The sequence below is a fragment of the Littorina saxatilis genome, linkage group LG15, assembly GCF_037325665.1.
Source record: "Littorina saxatilis isolate snail1 linkage group LG15, US_GU_Lsax_2.0, whole genome shotgun sequence".
NCBI classification, from domain to species: Eukaryota; Metazoa; Mollusca; class Gastropoda; order Littorinimorpha; family Littorinidae; genus Littorina; species Littorina saxatilis.
In genome coordinates this window covers 44094859-44115059 of record NC_090259.1, presented here as the reverse complement: position 1 = coordinate 44115059, position 20201 = coordinate 44094859, and the positions used below count along the sequence as shown (strand labels likewise).

At 41.9% G+C, this 20201-nt stretch overlaps 2 protein-coding genes across 4 annotated transcripts in view; one reads left to right on the top strand and one right to left on the bottom strand.

Annotated features, from left to right (window-relative positions):
• Positions 1-4842: 4842 nt before the first annotated feature.
• Positions 4843-20201, bottom strand: part of LOC138949421 (zinc finger protein 729-like) — a 33782-nt gene continuing 18423 nt past the window's right edge. Inside the window, exons 4-6 of one of the 3 annotated variants that reach the window (XM_070321247.1) lie at positions 11568-16104; positions 10312-10458; positions 4843-7078 (exon numbers count right to left, since the gene is read on the bottom strand). In XM_070321247.1, coding sequence (XP_070177348.1) covers positions 4983-7078; positions 10312-10456 — 2241 coding nt within the window. In that variant the 5' untranslated portion in view covers positions 10457-10458; positions 11568-16104 and the 3' untranslated portion in view covers positions 4843-4982. Of the gene's footprint in view, positions 7079-7432; positions 8272-10311; positions 16105-20201 lie in introns of those variants that run through there. The other 2 variants (XM_070321246.1, XM_070321248.1) reach the window with 2 other exon arrangements.
• Positions 18272-19827, top strand: LOC138948033 (zinc finger protein 862-like). The gene is made up of 2 exons (XM_070319561.1): positions 18272-19085; positions 19229-19827. Exons 1-2 carry the CDS (start codon positions 18272-18274, stop codon positions 19825-19827), a joined length of 1413 nt encoding a protein of 470 aa, XP_070175662.1.

Genomic DNA, 20201 nt, shown 5'->3' with positions numbered 1-20201 from the left:
GGTGAATGAGCAAGAAGGCAGAAAAAGGAAAAGAATTCATGAAGAAAAAGAGAGCATGACAGGAAAGAGGAACCAAAAATCTACCTAACAGCAAACTAGAAAGCTCCTGCGGTTCCAAAAACAGGAGGGGCTTTTAATTTCATAACCGCAGTGCCCCACTGCGGGAGGCCACATATTGACCGACATGCAGTTTGTTGTTTACTTCATCTTGTGTTGTTATGTGGGGTCCACTAACAAAATAAAACATGTCTACTCTCTTCCGTGTCTGGCAAAGTTCTCTTTCAAACTGAAGCATGGACAAGCACAATCAAAATGTAACAAGCATTGACCATAACGGGTCAAGATAGCCGCCTTGTGGTTGTGGTGTCTCGGGGGTGGGACATGGATACCGTCTCTTGGTCTGTTCAAACAGTTGACGCGTGTCCTAGTTGGACGGGATTCTAAAGCGCGACCTTAAGTCACGCACAACTGTTTGAAACCATACTCGTAATGAGAGTTTGAGAGAGAGAGAAAGAGAGAGAGAGAGAGAGAGAGAGAGAGAGAGAGAGAGAGAGAGAGTGAGAGTGAGTAAGAGAGAGAGAGAGAGAGAGAGAGAGAGAGAGAGAGAGAGAGAGAGAGAGAGGGAGAGAGATGAGCAACAGAGAGAGGAAGATAAAATAAATAAAAATAAAGTTCTGTTTTATGTATGCATATGTGTGTGTGTGCAGACTCATGCAACAGGAACACTAACACAAGGAAATCAGTGATGCAAATCAAACATTTAGTTAGCAAAAGATCGCTTGTATGAACCTTCCAATACTTTTTCAAAGTAGTGATACTAATACTAATTTGCCTTATAACATTTGTAAGAACAAGTTTACAAAAAGGAATCATTTTGCATTTAACTTCATATATTTTCTATATGTACAGCAGAATAAAAATAACACTCCATGATCACTTTCTTTCTTTATTTGGTGTTTAACGTCGTTTTCAACCACGAAGGGTTATATCGCGACTGATAAAGGAGTTTGGAAACATTCACAAGATCAGAAATGATAAAGTATTAAGTTATTTTATATACAGGTGAACAAAAATAGTGATGTGGCCAAACTATCAATTTAAACTGTAAGAATCAGGTAGGAGGTTAGATTTTGTACTTTGGGTCAACCAAAGATAATAAATTCATTCTTCACTACAGTATTGAGTCTGATTTTGTCTTCCTTGTTGAATTGAAAAGCAGTGTTCCTACAAAAAAAAAGCAAGTTTGTTGCGTGCTAAGGCGAAACTTGGCATGTCAAAACTTGCGAAGCGAAGTAGGGGTCAAAGTACCCTGCCGCAGCTTCTGGTTTTTGGTACAAAGACTTTGCAAAGCTTCGCCAAGTCGACTTTGTGCTCAATCAAGGACAGGCTTAAGGTGAAGGTAAGCACTATACAAATAACTTCAAAGAAAGGAATGATAAAGCGCAAGTTATTTTATATATATATATATAGCAGAACAAAACCTTTCTTTCTTTCTTTATTTGGTGTTTAACGTCGTTTTCAACCGTTCAAGGTTATATCGTGATGGGGAAAGGGGGGGGGGGGGGGGGGGGGGGATGGGATAGAGCCACTTGTTTATTGTTTCTTGTTCACAAAAGCACTAATAAAAAAATTGCTCCAGGGGCTTGCAACGTAGTACAATATATTACCTTACAGGGGCGGATCAGTTGCTTTGTAAGGGGGGGTGCACTTTGAATCGAAAGTGAATGTGATGGGCGCGAAGCGCCCGAATTTGCTAGGGGGGTCCGGGGGCATGCCTTCCCGGACAATTTTTTTGGCCCAAAGAAGCAAAATGGTGCCATCTGAACTTAGAAATGGTCATAGAATCAGCTTTCCACTTTTTTTTTTTTTTTTTGCTGGAGGGGGGGGTGCACCTGCACCATGTGCACCCCCCCCCCTTGTCCGCCCCTGCCTTACTGGATGAATGCAAGTTTCCAGTACAAAGGACTTAAACATTTCTTACAAGTTACATACTGCTCGACTAAAATCTTTACAAACATTGACTATATTCTATACAAGAAACACTTAAGGGTAAAAGGAGAAACAGAATCCGTTAGTCACCTTTTACGACATGCTGGGAAGCATCGAGTAAATTCTTCCCCCTAACCCGCGGGGGGAAGAACTAAACCTATCATAAAACAAAACCTATCATGTGGCTAAAGTATTAACTCTACATGAAGGTTTTAGGAATAATCATGTGGCCAAACTATCAACTTTCTATTTGAGAGTTCAGCTTACAACGGCATGCCAGGCTTAACAACAACAAAGAAAGTACTGAAAAAGGACAAGTCATTTTACATGTAGTAGGAGATCTATAAACAAAGTTTGATCAACTTAAATAGATCTCTCAGTGTTGGAAATGATAAGCACAGTTACACTTTCTATGGGAATAACTCAAATGGAATTGCTGCTGTGATCCGGCAGTGGTCACTGTAGTGTACAGCAGTGACATCTATCAGCACATCATCACTGTGAACATTTGCATATACACATGATGAAGTAGTCCACCTTGCTGGTGTGTTGGACATTGCACATACTGGTGAAGTTGGTGATTCTTCATGAGTACTACGAGTTGATCTGCACTAGGTTGATTGGACAGGAGATCAACATTAACCCTTAGGCTGGTTGTCGCGACATATGTCGCGCTACTTTACGTATACTGTCACCTGGTTGTCACGACATATGTCGCGCTACTGGCTCAGTCTGTTTGGTCGGTTCCGATTACCTCCCATGGATGCGAAAACCTATATGACCGTTTTTTGTTATTTTTCTCTCTGTTAATTCACCACTGGCTTTGTAACATGTGTTACAGAACTGCACCAGTGTAAGAGTTAAAGTCCCCGCAGATCAGTGATGGAACTGTATTTAATTGTGTGGTGACAATCAAATGTTCCAGGGAAGTTAGAAAAGTTTAGGTAACAGAACGGTCACACACACACACACACACACACAGCCTGCTTTAACATGCCGCTAATGCTGCTCATTAGTCCCCCACATTGTCAGCACAGAACAGTGACACACACACACACACACACAGTGCAGCGGTCAACAGTCTTCACAGTGGTCACCCCCAGGCGGACAGTGACGCGGCTACCTGTCACACACGGCTTTATTTACGTGTCACAATATAAATTACAAAAGTTATAAACCCTAATCAGTGAACAACACTCAGCGGAAACGCATACACATGAATTACAATTAAACTTTCTTTCTTTCTTTATTTGGTGTTTTACGTCGTTTTCAACCACGAAGGTTATATCGCAACGGGGGAAGGGGGGGGAGATGGGATAGAGCCACTTGTCAATTGTTTCTTGTTCACAAAAGCACTAATCAAACATTTGCTCCAGGGGGTTGCAACGTAGTACAATATATGACCTTACTGGGAGAATGCAAGTTTCCAGTACAAAGGACTTAACATTTCTTACATACTGCTTGACTAAAATCTTTACAAACATTGACTATATTCTATACAAAAAACACTTAACAAAGGTAAAAGGAGAAACAGAATCCGTTAGTCGCCTCTTACGACATGTTGGGGAGCATTGGGTAAATTCTTTCTCGTCCCAACCAATATGGGACTCCCCCTAACCCGCGGGGGGTAGTGTGAACCTGGCATCACACTCGGTACACACATACTTTTTCACTCCTGTGTGGGTTAACATATGTTGCTTTAAATGCCCAGACCGTGTGAACCTTGCACCACACTCTGTACATGTATGCATGTTTTTCACTTCGGTGTGTGTTAACATGTGCCGCTGCAAAGCACTTGACTTCGTGAACCTAGCATCACATTCTCTACATGCATGCTTTTTCACACCTGAATGTGTTAACCTATGTCGCTTCAATGTTCCAGGCTGGGTGAATCTAGCTTCACACTCTGAACATGCATGCTTTTTCACTCCTGTATGCGTTAACATGTGTTTCTTCAAATTACTACAGTCTGTGAACCTGGCATCACACTCTGTACAGGCATGCTTTTTCACTCCTGTATGTGTTAACATATGTCGCTTCAATGTTCCTGACTGTGTGAACCGGGCATCACACTCTGTACAAGCATGCTTTTTCACTCCTGTATGTATCAGCATGTGTTTCTTCAAATTACTAGAGTCTGTGAACCTGGCATAACACTCTGTACATGCATGCTTTTTCACTCCTGTATGTGAAAGCATGTGTCGCTTCAAAGTACTAGAGTGTTTGAACCTGGCATCACACTCTGTATGTGTTAACATGTCGCTTTAAATTTCCAAACTGGGTGAATCTAGCTTCACACTCTGTACATGCATGCTTTTTTTACACCTGTATGTGTTAACATATGTTGCTTTAAATTTCCAAACTGGGTGAATCTAGCTTCACACTCTGTACATGCATGCTTTTTTACACCTTTATGTGTTAACATATGTTGCTTTAAATTTCCAAACTGGGTGAATCTAGCTTCACACTCTGTACATGCATGCTTTTTCACTCCTGTATGTATTAGCATGTGTATTTTCAAATTACTAGAGTCTGTGAACCTGGCATAACACTCTGTACATGCATGCTTTTTCACTCCTGTATGTGTAAGCATGTGTCGCTTCAAAGTACTAGAGTGTTTGAACCTGGCATCACACTCTGTATGTGTTAACATATGTCGCTTTAAATTTCCAAACTGGGTGAATCTAGCTTCACACTCTGTACATGCATGCTTTTTTACACCTGTATGTGTTAACATATGTTGCTTTAAATTTCCAAACTGGGTGAATCTAGCTTCACACTCTGTACATGCATGCTTTTTTACACCTTTATGTGTTAACATGTGTATTTTCAAATTACTAGAGTCTGTGAACCTGGCATCACACTCTGTACATACATACTTTTTTACACCTGTATGTGTTAACATATGTCGCTTCAATGTTCCTGACCGTGTGAACCGAGCATCACACTCTGAACATGGATACTTTTTTTACACCTGTATGTGTTAACATATGTCACTTCAATGTTCCTGACCGTGCGAACCTGGATTCACACTCTGTACAAGCATGCTTTTTCACTCCTGTATGCGTTAGCATGTGTCGCTTCAAAGTACCAGAGTGTGTGAACCTGGCATCACACTCTGTACATGCGTGCTTTTTTACTCCTGTATGTGTTAACATATGTTGCTTCAAAGCACTAGTCTTTGAACCTGACATCCCATCTGTACATGTATGCTTTTTTACACCTGTATGTGTTAACATATGTTGCTTTAAATTTCCAGACTGGGTGAATCCAGCTTCACACCCTGTACATGCATGCTTTTTCACTCCTGTATGTGTAAGCATGTGTAGCTTCAAACTATTTGAGACTGTGAACCTGGCATCACAATTTGTACATGCATACTTTTTTACACTTGTATGTGTTAACATATGTCGCTTTAAATTTCCTAACCGTGAGAACCGAGCATCACACTCGGTACAAGCATGCTTTTTCACTCCTGTATGTGTAAGCATGTGTAGCTTCAAACTATTTGAGACTGTGAACCTGACATCACACTCTGTACATGCATGCTTTTTCACTCCTGTATGCGTTAACATGTGTTTCTTCAAATTACTAGAGTTTGTGAACCTGGCATCACACTCTGTACATGCATACTTTTTTACACCTGTATGTGTAAGCATGTGTCGGTTCAAAGTACTAGAGTGTTTGAACCTGGCATCACACTCTGTACAGGCATGCTTTTTCACTCCTGTATGTGTTAACATATGTCGCTTCAATGTTCCTGACTGTGTGAACCGGGCATCACACTCTGTACAAGCATGCTTTTTCACTCCTGTATGTATCAGCATGTGTTTCTTCAAATTACTAGAGTCTGTGAACCTGGCATCACACTCTGTACATGCATGCTTTTTTACTCCTGTATGTGTTAGCATGTGTTGCTTCAAAGACCCAGAGTGTTTGAACCTGGCATCACATTCTGTACATGCATACTTTTTCACACCTGTATGTGTTAACATATGTTGCTTCAAATTTCCAGACTGCCTGAACCTAGCATCACACTCGGTACATGCATGCTTTTTCACTTCTGTATGTGTAAGCATGTGTCGCTTCAAAGTACTAGAGTGTTTGAACCTGGCATCACACTCTGTACAGGCATGCTTTTTCACTCCTGTATGTTTTAACATATGTTGCTTCAAATGTCCAGACTTACTGAACCTAGCATCACACTCTGTACATGCATGCTTTTTCACTCCTGTATGTGTTGACATATGTTCCTTCAAATGTCCAGACTGCCTGAACCTAGCATCACACTCTGTACATGCATGCTTTTTCACTCCTGTATGTGTTAACATATGTCGCTTCAATGTTCCTGACTGTGTGAACCGGGCATCACACTCTGTACAAGCATGCTTTTTCACTCCTGTATGTATCAGCATGTGTTTCTTCAAATTACTAGAGTCTGTGAACCTGGCATCACACTCTGTACATGCATACTTTTTTACACCTGTATGTGTAAGCATGTGCCGATTCAAAGTACTAGAGTGTTTGAACCTGGCATCACACTCTGTACAGGCATGCTTTTTCACTCCTGTATGTGTTAACATATGTCGCTTCAATGTTCCTGACTGTGTGAACCGGGCATCACACTCTGTACAAGCATGCTTTTTCACTCCTGTATGTATCAGCATGTGTTTCTTCAAAGTACTAGAGTCTTTGAACCTGGTATCACAATCTGTACATGCATGCTTTTTTACACCTGTATGTGTTAACATATGTTGCTTCAAATTTCCAGACTGCCTGAACCTAGCATCACACTCTGTACATGCATGCTTTTTCACTCCTGTATGTGTTAGCATGTGTTGCTTCAAAGACCTAGAGTGTTTGAACCTGGCATCACATTCTGTACATGCATACTTTTTCACACCTGTGTGTATTAACATATGTTGCTTCAAATTTACAGACCGCCCGAATCTAGCATCGCACTCTGTACTTGAATGTTCTTCTTGTTTCAGCCAGGTATCACTGTGAGCGCTGTCTGCAGCTTGTCCTTCCAATGTCAGCACTGTAGATATGGTAGCTGTGTCTGTGGCCACAACCTCTCTGACTGGCACTGGAAAATGAAAGCAAAAGCAAGTCATACAAGAGTGCTGATTATGATCCGTGAATAGCATACACTTTTTCTCCTGTTTCCTTTTGCAGATTAAACATACACTGAGCACAAGAAGTTAAGGATATTTTTTCAATGGTATAGCCCAGGTGTTTTTGAAGATCAGTCTTTCTTTTGCTCAAAAATGTGTTTCTGGAATCTGAGCCATAACTGGAAATGACGTCACTGGTCCGTGACCCCGCCTACCCTCAAAAATGTTTTTTTTACAGCATGATTCACTTTCAACCATCGAAACAGTGACTTAAACTGAATGATAATTTACATTTTTTACATCCGAAAGTTTATTTGGTGTCTTACCTAACAGTTCATACACATTTCGTTCAAATCCGTCATGCTGTCAGGCTGATCTAGCGTGTAAAAGAGAGCGACCCCAAAACTGAAAAACAGCAAAAAATCCATGGTTTCTATGGTGTTTTTGCTGTGTTTTAACTGTTTCTGCTCAGTGTATGTTAGTTAGCTGTTGCTTTTCGGGTCCAGCGGACCATAATAGGCCAAATCAGGACCCCATGGTGGCGTGTGGTTGAGAACAATATTTCTTTCCTTTTAATGTACCAACGAGGTTTATAGACTCCACGATTAGATAGTACTTATCTCGGCGAGCATTGAGTTGGAACCACCATACTCTTCCAATTTTAAAGTTGATATGAAAAATCACTGATGTGTCAAATTACAGTCAAATCCTTGCAACAACGTGCGAAAGAAGTCGTTTTTTTTTTCTTCTTCTCCTTCGTTAATGGACTGGATCTCCTATATGCACTCATGTGTTTGCACGAGTGGATTTTTACGTGCATGGCCGATTTTAACCCGCCTTTCAGGGGAAGCATGCTGGGTATGTGCCTGTGTGTGTTGTACTAGAATAACGTATGCGTACATGGAATGACATTGCGGGTTACCTGAACATTGACAATGACGAAAGAAAGATTGTGTGTGTGAGTGTGTGCGCGCGCGCGTGTGTGTGTGTGTGTGTGCGTGTGTGTGTGCGTGCGTGTGTGGGTGTGTGTGACCATGTTTTAATTTATTCGGATTTAGTTCTCTTTCCTTGTTTGTATTATGATTGTGTAAGTGTAAAGCGCTCTGGGCTCGTCACCACGAGGTTTACGCGCTATATAAGTAATCGTTATTATTATTATTATTATTATTTTTCTATAACGCACCGAACTCTGACATGAATTACAGGATCTTTTCCGTGCGCACCTGGTCTTGTGCTTGCGTGAATACACGAAGGGAGATAAGGCACTAGCAGGTCTGCACATTAGTTAACATGGGAGATCAGGCGGTTGCAGCCGGGATTTGAACTCACGACCTTCCGAAAAGGAGGCCGATGTCTTATAAACTACGCCACTGTGCCCGTCGAAATCCTTTCATATCTTTGTGTGTCTCAGTGAACAATAAACAACCCAGTTAAGGTCAAAGATTACTTTCCTCTCACGTGAACTTCTGTATGTTGTAGATTGCCAACGGTCTTTTCATGCTTTAGTGCGAGAAAAAAACATCCTCTCACTTTGACACATAGCTAAACATAAAACCTTGCTGATTTCCCTGCACAGCGGTAATTGCTCAGTGTCAAGTCTTCTCCATTGAAAATGTTGAAAATTGCTGAAAATCATTCAAACAAACAGTGTATTTTTGGGATTATGAACAACTCTGTATGATGGCTTTCCCGATCTAACGTATAAAAGAACCCATTGTTATTCAGCGAATTAAGACAATTTCCAAATTACAGTGGTTTTATTGTTTGTAAAATCACTTGAGCAATGTTGCACAAAAAAATTTGAACATCTTTTAACAACATGAGATTACATAACAATTTGATCGAAAAGTAGACAGTGACTATGTACGCTCAAAATGACTCCGGACTCTGAGGTTGGTGTGTTTCATCTGCATTTTTGGAGTCTTTCACACGCTCTGGTGCTAATGTAAGTGATCAGGATGGTAAGAGTAACAAACGAACCACAAAGAAATCTTGGTTTCAGCAGGGCGCACTCTATTTTTCAAGTCTTGATGATCCTTTCTTTCTTTCTTTATTTGGTGTTTAACGTCGTTTTCAACCATTCAAGGTTATATCGCGACGGGGTTGATCCTGCATATTATTTTTGGCAGAACAAATACTCAATAAGAAAAGGCTACAAATTCTTCATAATTGCGGTGCTCCTCGAGGCCGATGTCTGCTCTTTAATCAAAAACAACGCAAAAGAGACATTCAAACTGCCTAACTGCAAAAGGTGAAAGCGTGTTATTTTGTGTCCCTGTTTTGGGGACTTCTGATTTTTCACGAGAGTTATCATTTCTTAGCTTGGTTATGTCTAATGTAGGTTCATATAGCAACCGCTCTTCATAGACTTAATTGATAAACAGTCTTAGCAGTAATCTACATGTGCACAAATTTGATATCAAATTTTAACTCATTGAAACCTATGTCGACCTTTTAACAGAGCTGCTCAAGTTTTCCAGCCTGGGGAGAAAGTGATGCTTAAAGGTACTGAACTTGTCAAACCCAGGTGCACGGAGCCCCTGGGGCTTTTAGTCATACCTCAGGCAGCTATCCGTTAGAAGAACTACCGAGTTTCATTGACTTACACCCAAAGAGTCAAGAACTGCGATTTTTTTACGAATTAATTTCGGACTCTGTCCCGGCTGGTCTTGACCTACTTTTGGATCTAAATTTAGATCAGGTCACCACATCATGCACAAAAAGACATGTCACTAGTAGCAAACTATGTCAGACATCATCATGAGTTTGTGTAAAACAAAATGGAGGCCGGAATCACTCAGTTGAATCGAACTCCGACCAAACACCACGTAATAACTAGGTTAATTTATGCACTCGCGTGAAAAAGCCAACTGTCGAGCTTCACAGATGTCGTCGTTGGGTAGTTTTGAGTTTGTTTTACTACCATAGGAGGATTTTTGAACTGTAAATGCACTCAGCTGCAACAAAAACGCAAAACGAAGGTTGTGAGCTGCACTGTGCTTTTAAGAAACCTCATTAAACATTTGAAAATCCACTGTTTTGGGTAATTTGAACAATTTACCATCAAGGCGTCCAGGTCGCCTAAATCTCTCTCTCATCATAAAGACTCACTTTTCTGAGACTTTCCTGTTCTTAGATTCCCTCTCTGTTAAGACCTACCGTACATGGCTTATATTCGACAAAAATATAAATAGAGGTACGGTACCACTGTCCTGGTCTCTTGTCTCCTGTTTCAGCCAGGTATCACTGTGAGTGCTGAATGCACCTTGTCCATCCAATGCCTGCACTGTATCAAATGTTTCACCTGGTTCCTGTTTTGGAGAATGACATTCTGCTTGCTGATTCAACATACCTGAAAGCATACGCAAGCAATTTCAAAAGCAACACTCAATAGAGTCTAAACTGTGTCAAGTCCCCAACACACCACCCAAGCTGGCAACCACAATATATTGGTCAGCCAGACCGTTTTGTCTACTACCCCCTCCACACCCTTCCTTCAAAAGGTGTGAAGTGCTTTCTTTTTCTTCTTCGTTCATGGGTGGAAACTCCCACGTTCACTCATGTTTTTGCACAAATGGGTTTTTACGTGTATGACCGTTTTTACCCCGCCATTTAGGCAGCCATACGCCGCTTTCGAGGGGAAGCATACTGGGTATTTTCGTGTTTCTTTCACCCACCGAACTCTGACAATGACATGGACCGGCACTCGTTATCGACTACACACGGACGCACTCGTGGGTCCGTGCGGACCCAGAAGGGTGTTTGATTGCAAATATCTCCTAAACGAGTTGGAATTATTTAATGAGCTTTTAGAAATGCCTCAGACACCTAAAAAGCTATCATCTCCTACACGGCAGTTTCTGCTATTAGGTTTAGTTCACAGACACAGCCGGAATCTGACCCCTTTATCACCCCTTCCTCAGTGCAAGGCCGCCAGCGGTAATTAATCACCCATCCCCCGGTTCAGCGCTGGCTACACAGTAGTGACTGTACAACCGCGCGATAGCATCACCCACACAAGCCATCTCAGCAGTAGAAGGCTAAGAGAAAAGCTCCCTTCTACTAGCAGGCCAGAGTGCGGCCTAGCTCAACCTCTCGGCAGCTACGCACTGCTATCTCTGCCTTGCGAGTAAGCTGTGTGTTTTGAAAACACTTCTATCTTGTTAGTTCTCTTGAATTACGATGTCAGCATGTGTGTTATTTACACATAGCCTTGTAGTCAAGACCATAAACTTTCAAACGATACTAAATATGACCACTATGCTGTAGGTGTGCCACTGCTGTAGCCTGCTGAAAGAAGACAGACAGAGAACAGTACACACGGCACAATGTAATTAATGACATGTATTTGAGTGGCTACAGATCGCGCCACGGTCCACTTTTGAAGACAGAACAAATTAAAAACAAATCTGCAAGGTTAATGTTAACAGATGTTCATGCTGACACTTAAAAGATTTTTACCTTGTGTGTGTGAGGTATCTTTTCTTGAGCCCGCTTACAGGTATCCAAGTAGGAAAACAGTATTCCAAAATGTCAGCACACGGCAGTTGTTGTTGTTGTTATAGCTAGATTTACTTCCATGTATCTTGGGGTAGATTTAAAGAAGGCTGTTCACATTATACTGACACCAGCAAACCAGGGTCGGCTGGAATCATACTGACACCAAATGTTACTAATGGCTTGAGCTTGAGCTTGTTCCTTAACACGATCAGCTGTTGTGTTTGAGGGCGTACGGTTTAATTGCTTTGAATAGCACTTCTGACAAAACGTGGTCGAATGTTTTGCACTAATATCAGAAGATACATCAATGTTAAAAAAGTTTTTCAGTTTGTCCGCATAGTCCACACACAGTTTCACATTACAATGTCGATCTTTTTTTGTTCTTGCAGAGCGTTCCCCACACAGTCTACACAATGCATTAACACAAATTAGATGTTCAGTTTCAGTATGCTCCATTATGAAACACACTGCATACCAAACATACACTGTCACATGAAGACAAAGAAGAAAACTGGAAATATTAGGTCACACTGCTGCACAAAATAACTGAGTGTGATGTCACTTGTAATAATACTATGATTCAATCCTTTCTTTTCTGCTGAACAGTGGGTGAAAAATTTGCCTGTCACAACACAATGCCACACAAATGAAACACACAGCGTACATGTACTCTGATGATCAGAAACTAATACAAGACAAAAAGTCTTTAAGACGAAACCACATGGAAAGTGCTCCAGACAGGGCTCTTCAAGATATAAACTAGATAAAAAAAATCTGGTTCTGCTGCCAGGCAGTGGCAGGAAGGCAATTAAACCGTGGGAAATTGACTCATTTTCTGCTGCCAGCAAGTGGAACAAAGAAGGCTGAAGCCCCAGCGGGGCCAGGAATGTGATAACAGATAAGCAGGGCAGGGGCTGCATGGGCAGGCGCCAGCAGCAAACTTAATCATGCCATCTGTGAAAGGGGGAACCGCCGTGCCTAAAAGCTCATTAAATTTCAGTGATAATTAATTAATTATACACGGTATTTGGAACAATTAAAATATTATGGGTCTGCATGGCCCCACGAGTGCCACGGAAGGGTTAGCACAATTTTCCTTCTTTGAGAAGTATGGGTCCGCACAGACCCACGAGTGCCTCGGAAGGGTATACACGCTTTTCCTTCTTTGAAAAGTATGGGTCTGCACGTCCCCATGAGTGCCTCGGAAGGGTATACACGCTTTTCCTTCTTTGAAAAGTATGGGTCTGCACGTCCCCATGAGTGCCTCGGAAGAGTATACACGCTTTTCCTTCTTTGAAAAGTATGGGTCCGCACGTCCCCACGAATGCTTCCGTGTGTAGTCTAAATTTGACCATTAATTAATTAATTAATTATCACTGAAATTTAATGAGCTTTTAGGAGATGATAGCTTGTTGGGTGTCTGAGGCATTTCTAAAAGCTCATTAAAAAATTCCAACTCGTTTAAGAGATATTTGCAATCAAACACCCTTCTGGGTCCGCACGGACCCACGAGTGCCGGCGAAGGTTAAAAAAACTCAAACTTCTTTTTGTTGTATACGAATGAAATAACAAAAAGCTGTTTAACAGCTGTGTTGTCAAATCAATGTTATTTTCCAAAGTCAGTGTGGCTCCTGCGCAAAACTAATGCGCATAAGAAACGGCGTCTGCTATCAAAACCTGAGATCAACGCATCGACGCAAAAACTGTCATTTTGTAAGTTTGGAACAACAAATCAAGGTTAGAACAGCTATATAATCGCTATTGTGTTTTCAGCGTAGCAATAGGGTCCGATATTTAGACTCGAACAAGTATAATGCGACTCGTCTGCATTATGCTTGTCTCGTCTAAATATCGGACCCTATTGCTACGCTGAAAACACAATAGCTGTTAATATGTTGCCTCAATGTTCCAGACCGGGTAAATCTAGCTTCACACTCTGTACATGCATACTTTTTCACTCCTGTATGCGTTAGAATGTGTCGTTTCAAAGTACTAGAGTGTTTGAACCTGGCATCACACTCTGTTCATGCATGCTTTTTTACACCTGTATGTGTTGACATATGTTGCTTCAAATTTCCAGACCGCGTGAACCTAGCATCACACTCAGTACACGCATACTTTTTCACTCCTGTGTGTGCTAATATGTCTTTCTTCAAATGACTAGGCCGTGTGAACCTAGCATCACACTCTGTACATGCAAACTTTTTAAAAATTTCTGTATGTGTTAACATCATGTATTTGTTCAAATGTTCTGACTGTGAACCGAGCATCAAACTCTGTACATGCATACTTTTTCACTCCTGTATGTGTTAACAAATGTTGCCTCTTAATTTCTAGAATGCGTGAACAGAGCATCACACTCAGACTGTACATGCATATTTTTTCACTTCTGTATGTGTTAGCATGTGTCGCTTCAAATTACTAGTCTTTGAACCTGGCATCACACTCTGTACATGCATGTTTTTTTACACCTGTATATATCAACATGTGTTGCCTCAAATTTCCAGACCGCGTGAACCTAGCATCACAATCTGTACATGCATACTTTTTCAATCCTGTATGTGCTAAAATGTGTTCCTTTAAATTTGTTTGTTTGCTTAACGCCCAGCCGACCACGAAGGGCCATATCAGGGCGGTGCTGCTTTGACATATAACGTGCACCACACACAAGACAGAAGTCACAGCACAGGCTTCATGTCTCACCCAGTCACATTATTCTGACACCGGACCAACCAGTCCTAGCACTAACCCCATAATGCCAGACGCCAGGCGGAGCAGCCACTAGATTGCCAATTTTAAAGTCTTAGGTATGACCCGGCCGGGGTTCGAACCCACGACCTCCCGATCACGGGGCGGACGCCTAACCACTAGACCAACCGTGCTGGTTTTACACCTGCATGTGTTCACATGTGTTGCCTCAAATTTACAGACCGCGTGAACCGTTACACTCTGTACATGCATACTTTTTCACTCCCGTATGTGCTAAAATGTGTTCTTTTAAATGACTGGGCCACATGAACCTAGCATCACACTCTGTACATGCATACTTTTTCACTCCTGTATGTGTATACATGTGTTCATTTGAACCTGGCAGCACACATTGAACATGCATGCTTTTTTACACCTGTATGTGTTCTTTCTTTCATTATTTGGTGTTTTACGTCGTTTTCAACCACGAAGGTTATATAGCGACGGAGAAAGGGGGGAGATGGGATAGAGCCATTTGTCAATTGTTTCTTGTTCACAAAAGCACTAATCAAAAATTTGCTCCAGGGGCTTGCAACGTAGTACAAAATATTACCTTACTGGAAGAATGCAAGTTTCCAGTACAAAGGACTTAACATACCTGTATGTGTAAACATATGTCGCTTCAAATGTCCAGACCGACTGAACCTAGCATCACACTCTGTACATGCATACTTTTTCACTCCTGTATGCGTTAACATGTGAATCTTCAAATTTCCAGACCGAGTAAACCTAGCATCACACTCTGTACATGCATGCTTTTTCACTCCCATATGTGTTGAAATGTGTTGCTTTAAATGACTGGGCCGCATGAACCTAGCATCACACTCTGTACATGCATACTTTTTCACTCCTGTATGTGTTAAGATGTGCGCATTCAAATTACAGCGCCGTTTGAACCGAGCATCACACTCTGTACAGGCAAACATTTTCACTCCTGTATGTGTTAGCATGTGTCGCTTCAAAGTACTAGAGTCTTTGAACCTAGCATCACACTCTGTACATGCATACTTTTTCACTCCTGTATGTGTTAACATGTGCGAATTCAAATTATGGCGCCGTTTGAACCGAGCATCACACTCTGTACATGCATACTTTTTCACTCCTGTATGCGTTAACATGTGAGTCTTCAAATTTCCAGACCAAGTAAACCTAGCATCACACTCTGTACATGCATACTTTTTCACTCCCGTATGTGCTAAAATGTGTTGCTTTAAATGACTGGGCCGCATGAACCGAGCATCACACTCTGTACAAGCAAACATTTTCACTCCTGTATGTGTTAGCATGTGTCCCTTCAAAGTACTAGAGCCTGTAAACCTGACATCACACTCTGTACATGGATGCTTTTTTACACCTGTATGTGTCAACATATGTCGCTTCAAATGTCCAGACTTTGTAGGCTTAGCACCACTCTCTGTACAGACAAGTTTTTTCTCTGTCAGGCTTATTAACATGCTTGGCTTCAAATTACCGGACTCTTCGAGCCCAGCATCACACTCAATACTCGAATGTTTCTCTTGTTTCAGCCAGATATCACACTCAGTACTAGAATGTTGCTCTTGTTTCAGCCAGGTATCACACTCAGTACTAGAGTGTTTCTCTTGTTTCAACCCGGTATCACACTCAGTACTAGATTGTTCCTCTTGTTTCAGCCAGGTATCACTGTGAGCGCTGTCTGCAGCTTGTCCTTCCAATGTCTGCACTGTAGACATGGTAGCTGTGTCTGTGGCCACAACATTGCTGACTGGCACTGAAAAATGAAAGCAAAAGCAATCGAGGGTGCTGATTATGATCTGTGAATAGCATACACTTTTTCTCCTGTTTCCTTTTGCAGACTAAACATTCCTGAAATCAGAAGCAGGCTATTTCTAAGGAACAACTTAGTAAAATTGAAAGTGACTGAAATTAAGGTCTTTCTTTCTTTATTTGGTGTTTAACGTCATTTTCAACCGTTCAAGGTTATATCGCGACGGGGAAAGGGGGGAGATGGGCACGCCTGTTTCAGGCCGCACGCTCAGTTTCCCAAACTTTCCCTGCTGCCAGCGAGCGCTAGCGCCAGCCCAAGCCAGAATTCTAGAATTACCACAGCGTGGGAAATTGATAACAGCAGATGCACGCCCGACCCGCAAGAAAATGTGAAATCGTGCACCCCCCTTCATCTAGTAGTAAAATGATACAAATAACTAAATTCACTAATCATTGACATTGTGTTCTAGTAATTTCTACTGGATCCTTAAACAAGATCCCGTTTGTTTGTCCGCATTGCACCCATCTTCAGAAAAAAATCCCCCAATGGCCATATTTTTTAGATCTATTTTTGAATACCTAGAATCAACATTAGATTAACTCTCCCCCTCTCTCCCCCCTCCCCCCCCCCTGTGGGAATGCATTTGTTAAAACACTATTTGCTACTCAGAAAATTAAAAAAAATCCTATATTGCTACTCTTGAGGTTTCACAAGAGTTGGCGGTGTTTAAATGACAAACACACTCTCTCTCTCTCTCTCTCTCTCTCTCTCTCTCTCTCTCTCTCTCTCTCTCTCTCTCTCTCTCTCTCTCTCTCTCTCTCTCTCTCTCTCTCTCTCTCTCTCTCTCTCTCTCATTCATATATGTTAAGTTACAGATACATAAAAAAGATATTTTTTCCTGACTCGGTTTTTGAAAGTTTCTACATACTCTTAATGATATTTATTTTAAAACTGAGTGTAACATGTTTGTGAAAAAACTCCTGTGTCCACAGGCTCCAAAAACTTCAAGCACTACAACTTGACACGTCACCAAAATAGAGAGAAACACATGTGGGCCTTCAAGAAAGAAGAAGCGAAAAGGAAATCTAAAACGCAAGTCACACCTGCAGGTGATGTCAACGTTTCTGAGGGTAAAAAGGCTTTACAACAACTGAAGTCACAAGAGATCAGCAAGTTGAAGATACAAGAAATGCACTTCTGATAGCTAAGGATGCTTTGCCGTTTACAGAGTTTGAAAGATTGGCATAATTGGGAACAGCAAATGGTCTTGCTGTGGGCAAAACATACATAACTGACAACGTGACTTTGTTCATACAGTGGCTGAAGTTGAAAGAGAAACAAGAAGGGCAAAGCCCATACGACTCACATGCTTGACCTTGACCTAGCAATGACATCATACACTAAGAACTGCTTTACACATTTTTCCTACCAAAATACATGTGACCTTGACCCAAGGTCAAGGTCATCCAAGGTCATGCAACACAAAGCTGTTAATTCAAGACATAGGAAGTACAATGGTGCTTATTGGCTCTTTCTACCATGAGATATGGTCACTTTTAGTGGTTCACTACCTTATTTTGGTCACATTTCAGAAGGGTCAAAGGGACCTTGACCTTGATCATATGTGACCAAATGTGTCTCATGATGAAAGCATAACATGTGCCCCACATAATTTTTAAGTTTGAAACAGTTATCTTCCATAGTTCAGGGTCAAGGTCACTTCAAAATATGTATACAATCCAACTTTGAAGAGCTCCTGTGACCTTGACCTTGACGCAAGGTAAACCAAACTGGTATCAAAAGATGGGGCTTACTTTGCCCTATATATCATATATAGGTGAGGTATTGAATCTCAAAAACTTCAGAGAAAATGGGAAAAATGTAAAAAACAGCTGTTTTTTAGGCAACATTTATGGCCCCTGCGACCTTGACCTTGAAGCAAGGTCAAGATGCTATGTATGTTTTTTGGGGCCTTGTCATCATACACCATCTTGCCAAATTTGGTACTGATAGACTGAATAGTGTCCAAGAAATATCCAACGTTAAAGTTTTCCGGACGTCCGGACGGATGTCCGGACGGACGACTCGGGTGAGTACATAGACTCACTTTTGCTTCGCATGTGAGTCAAAAATGTGTGCAGAACTTCAAAACGTGCCTTTCCTTAGCGTGATGTGTGACGGAGCAACAGACACTGCTGTAAGAGAGCAGGAGATCTTTTATGTTCGATATTGTGTGGAAGGGGAAGTGAGAGTCAGACTTGCTGGTGTGAAACACTTGGAACGAGGAGATGCACCTCATGTGTTGGAAGCTTTGGATCAGGCTCTGCGGGAGTTCACTGGACAGTCATCTGAGGAATGGAAGAGAAAACTTGTAGGATTTGCGAGCGATGGAGCAGCAGTGAACTTTGGGTGCAAACAAGGCGTGGCCGCAAGACTGAAAACAAGCAGACCCAAACTGGTCACTGTGCACTGTACAGCACACAGGCTAGAGCTAGCATTCAAGGACATGACTGCTCAGGTAGAGTACTACAAAAAAGTGAGCAAACTCATGAAAGATCTCTACGACTTCTATTACAGAAGCCCTCTGAACCGTTCTATGCTTCAAAGAGCAGCACAGGCTGCTGACCTTCCTTTCCTTGTGCCAACACGTGTGGGTGGTACAAGATGGGTCATGCACAGTGACAGGGCACTGTCCAATATTGTAAGAGCCATGCCAGCAATCGTCAACCACCTTGAACAGCTGTCAAATCCAGACCTTCAAGAACGTGTGTCTTCAGACGCCAAGAACAAGGCAAAGGGTTTTTTGAAGATGATGAAAGAACCTCGGTTCACTCTCACAACGGCCTTCCTTCAGGATCTCTTCAGAGTGTTGGGAAATGCATCAAAATCGCTCCAAGAATCGGCACGAGGGATTTCAGGTGCATACAGCACGATTCAGGAGCTGAAATCTCAGGTTGACCGTCTTGCCACCAGGGATGGACCATGTTTGAGACAAGCAAAAGAGAATCTTGGCCAAGGACAGAGAGAAAGAGCTGAACAAGCTGGATTCCAGGGTGACAGACTGCATTTGTTGACCAACGATTTGAAGACGTGACAGGAAGTGTGTTGACAGCCATGAACATTGCAGATTTCAAAATGTGGCCCACACATGCAGACCCCCAGAATGTTTGGGATGACTTTGGTGAGGAGGAGGTCACAGACATTCTCGCAGAATACAAAGTTATCCTTGAGGAGGCTGGGGTAGACATTCACCAAGCTGAGGTTGAATGGACAGGGCTGAAACTACATGCGAAAACAAAAGCTGGTCATATGGATATGTCACAGATGCAGTGGTTCTCTCTCAGAGGAAGACGGGATGACTTTGGAAACATTCTGTCATTGGTTGACTTTGTGCAGACACTTCCAGCACACAGTGCTGATTGTGAGAGAGGCTTTTCTCTTATGAAGAGAGTCAAGACAGACTGGAGGTCACGTCTGCGCAGCGACACCTTGACGGATCCGATGACTGTTCAACTCCATGCCCCAGACATCGAAGATTTTGATCCCCTTCCCTCTGTCACTCACTGGATGACAGCAGGATCTCGCAAGCGGAGACCCACATATATGGACAGCAGCAGACCAACAAAAGATAGTTGTACAGCTGCTGAGTTCGAAAGTGACAGTGATTCTGATTATTCAGAGTGTGGTGAGCATGTGTCTTCGGATGCAAGCCCTTCAGACCAATAGATACGTTGATGCCGATCATGGGGTACAGTACACTCTTTTTCACTTCTCTTGTGTTTTTTATTATTAATTTTTGTGTGTATATATATAGCATGAATAAGAGTGGGCCCCAGATTTTTGTTTTCCGCCCCAGCAATTTCCATCTCTGGGGCCAGTGTGGCCCCAGGCCAAATAAGTTAGTGTCGACCCCTGTTCAACATTCAGTTCCGCGGATTATATTAACTGAGTTGTTCATGGATTGTAGACTGTTGAAAACAGCATTTGAGAAGATTTACTTTAATTGTTGTGTAGTGTTGAATATGAAGGTATGCCAGTGTAGTTTTATTCGTTCATCTCGTTAAACGTGCAACAAACAGTTTGTTCTGGTCTGTGCTAGC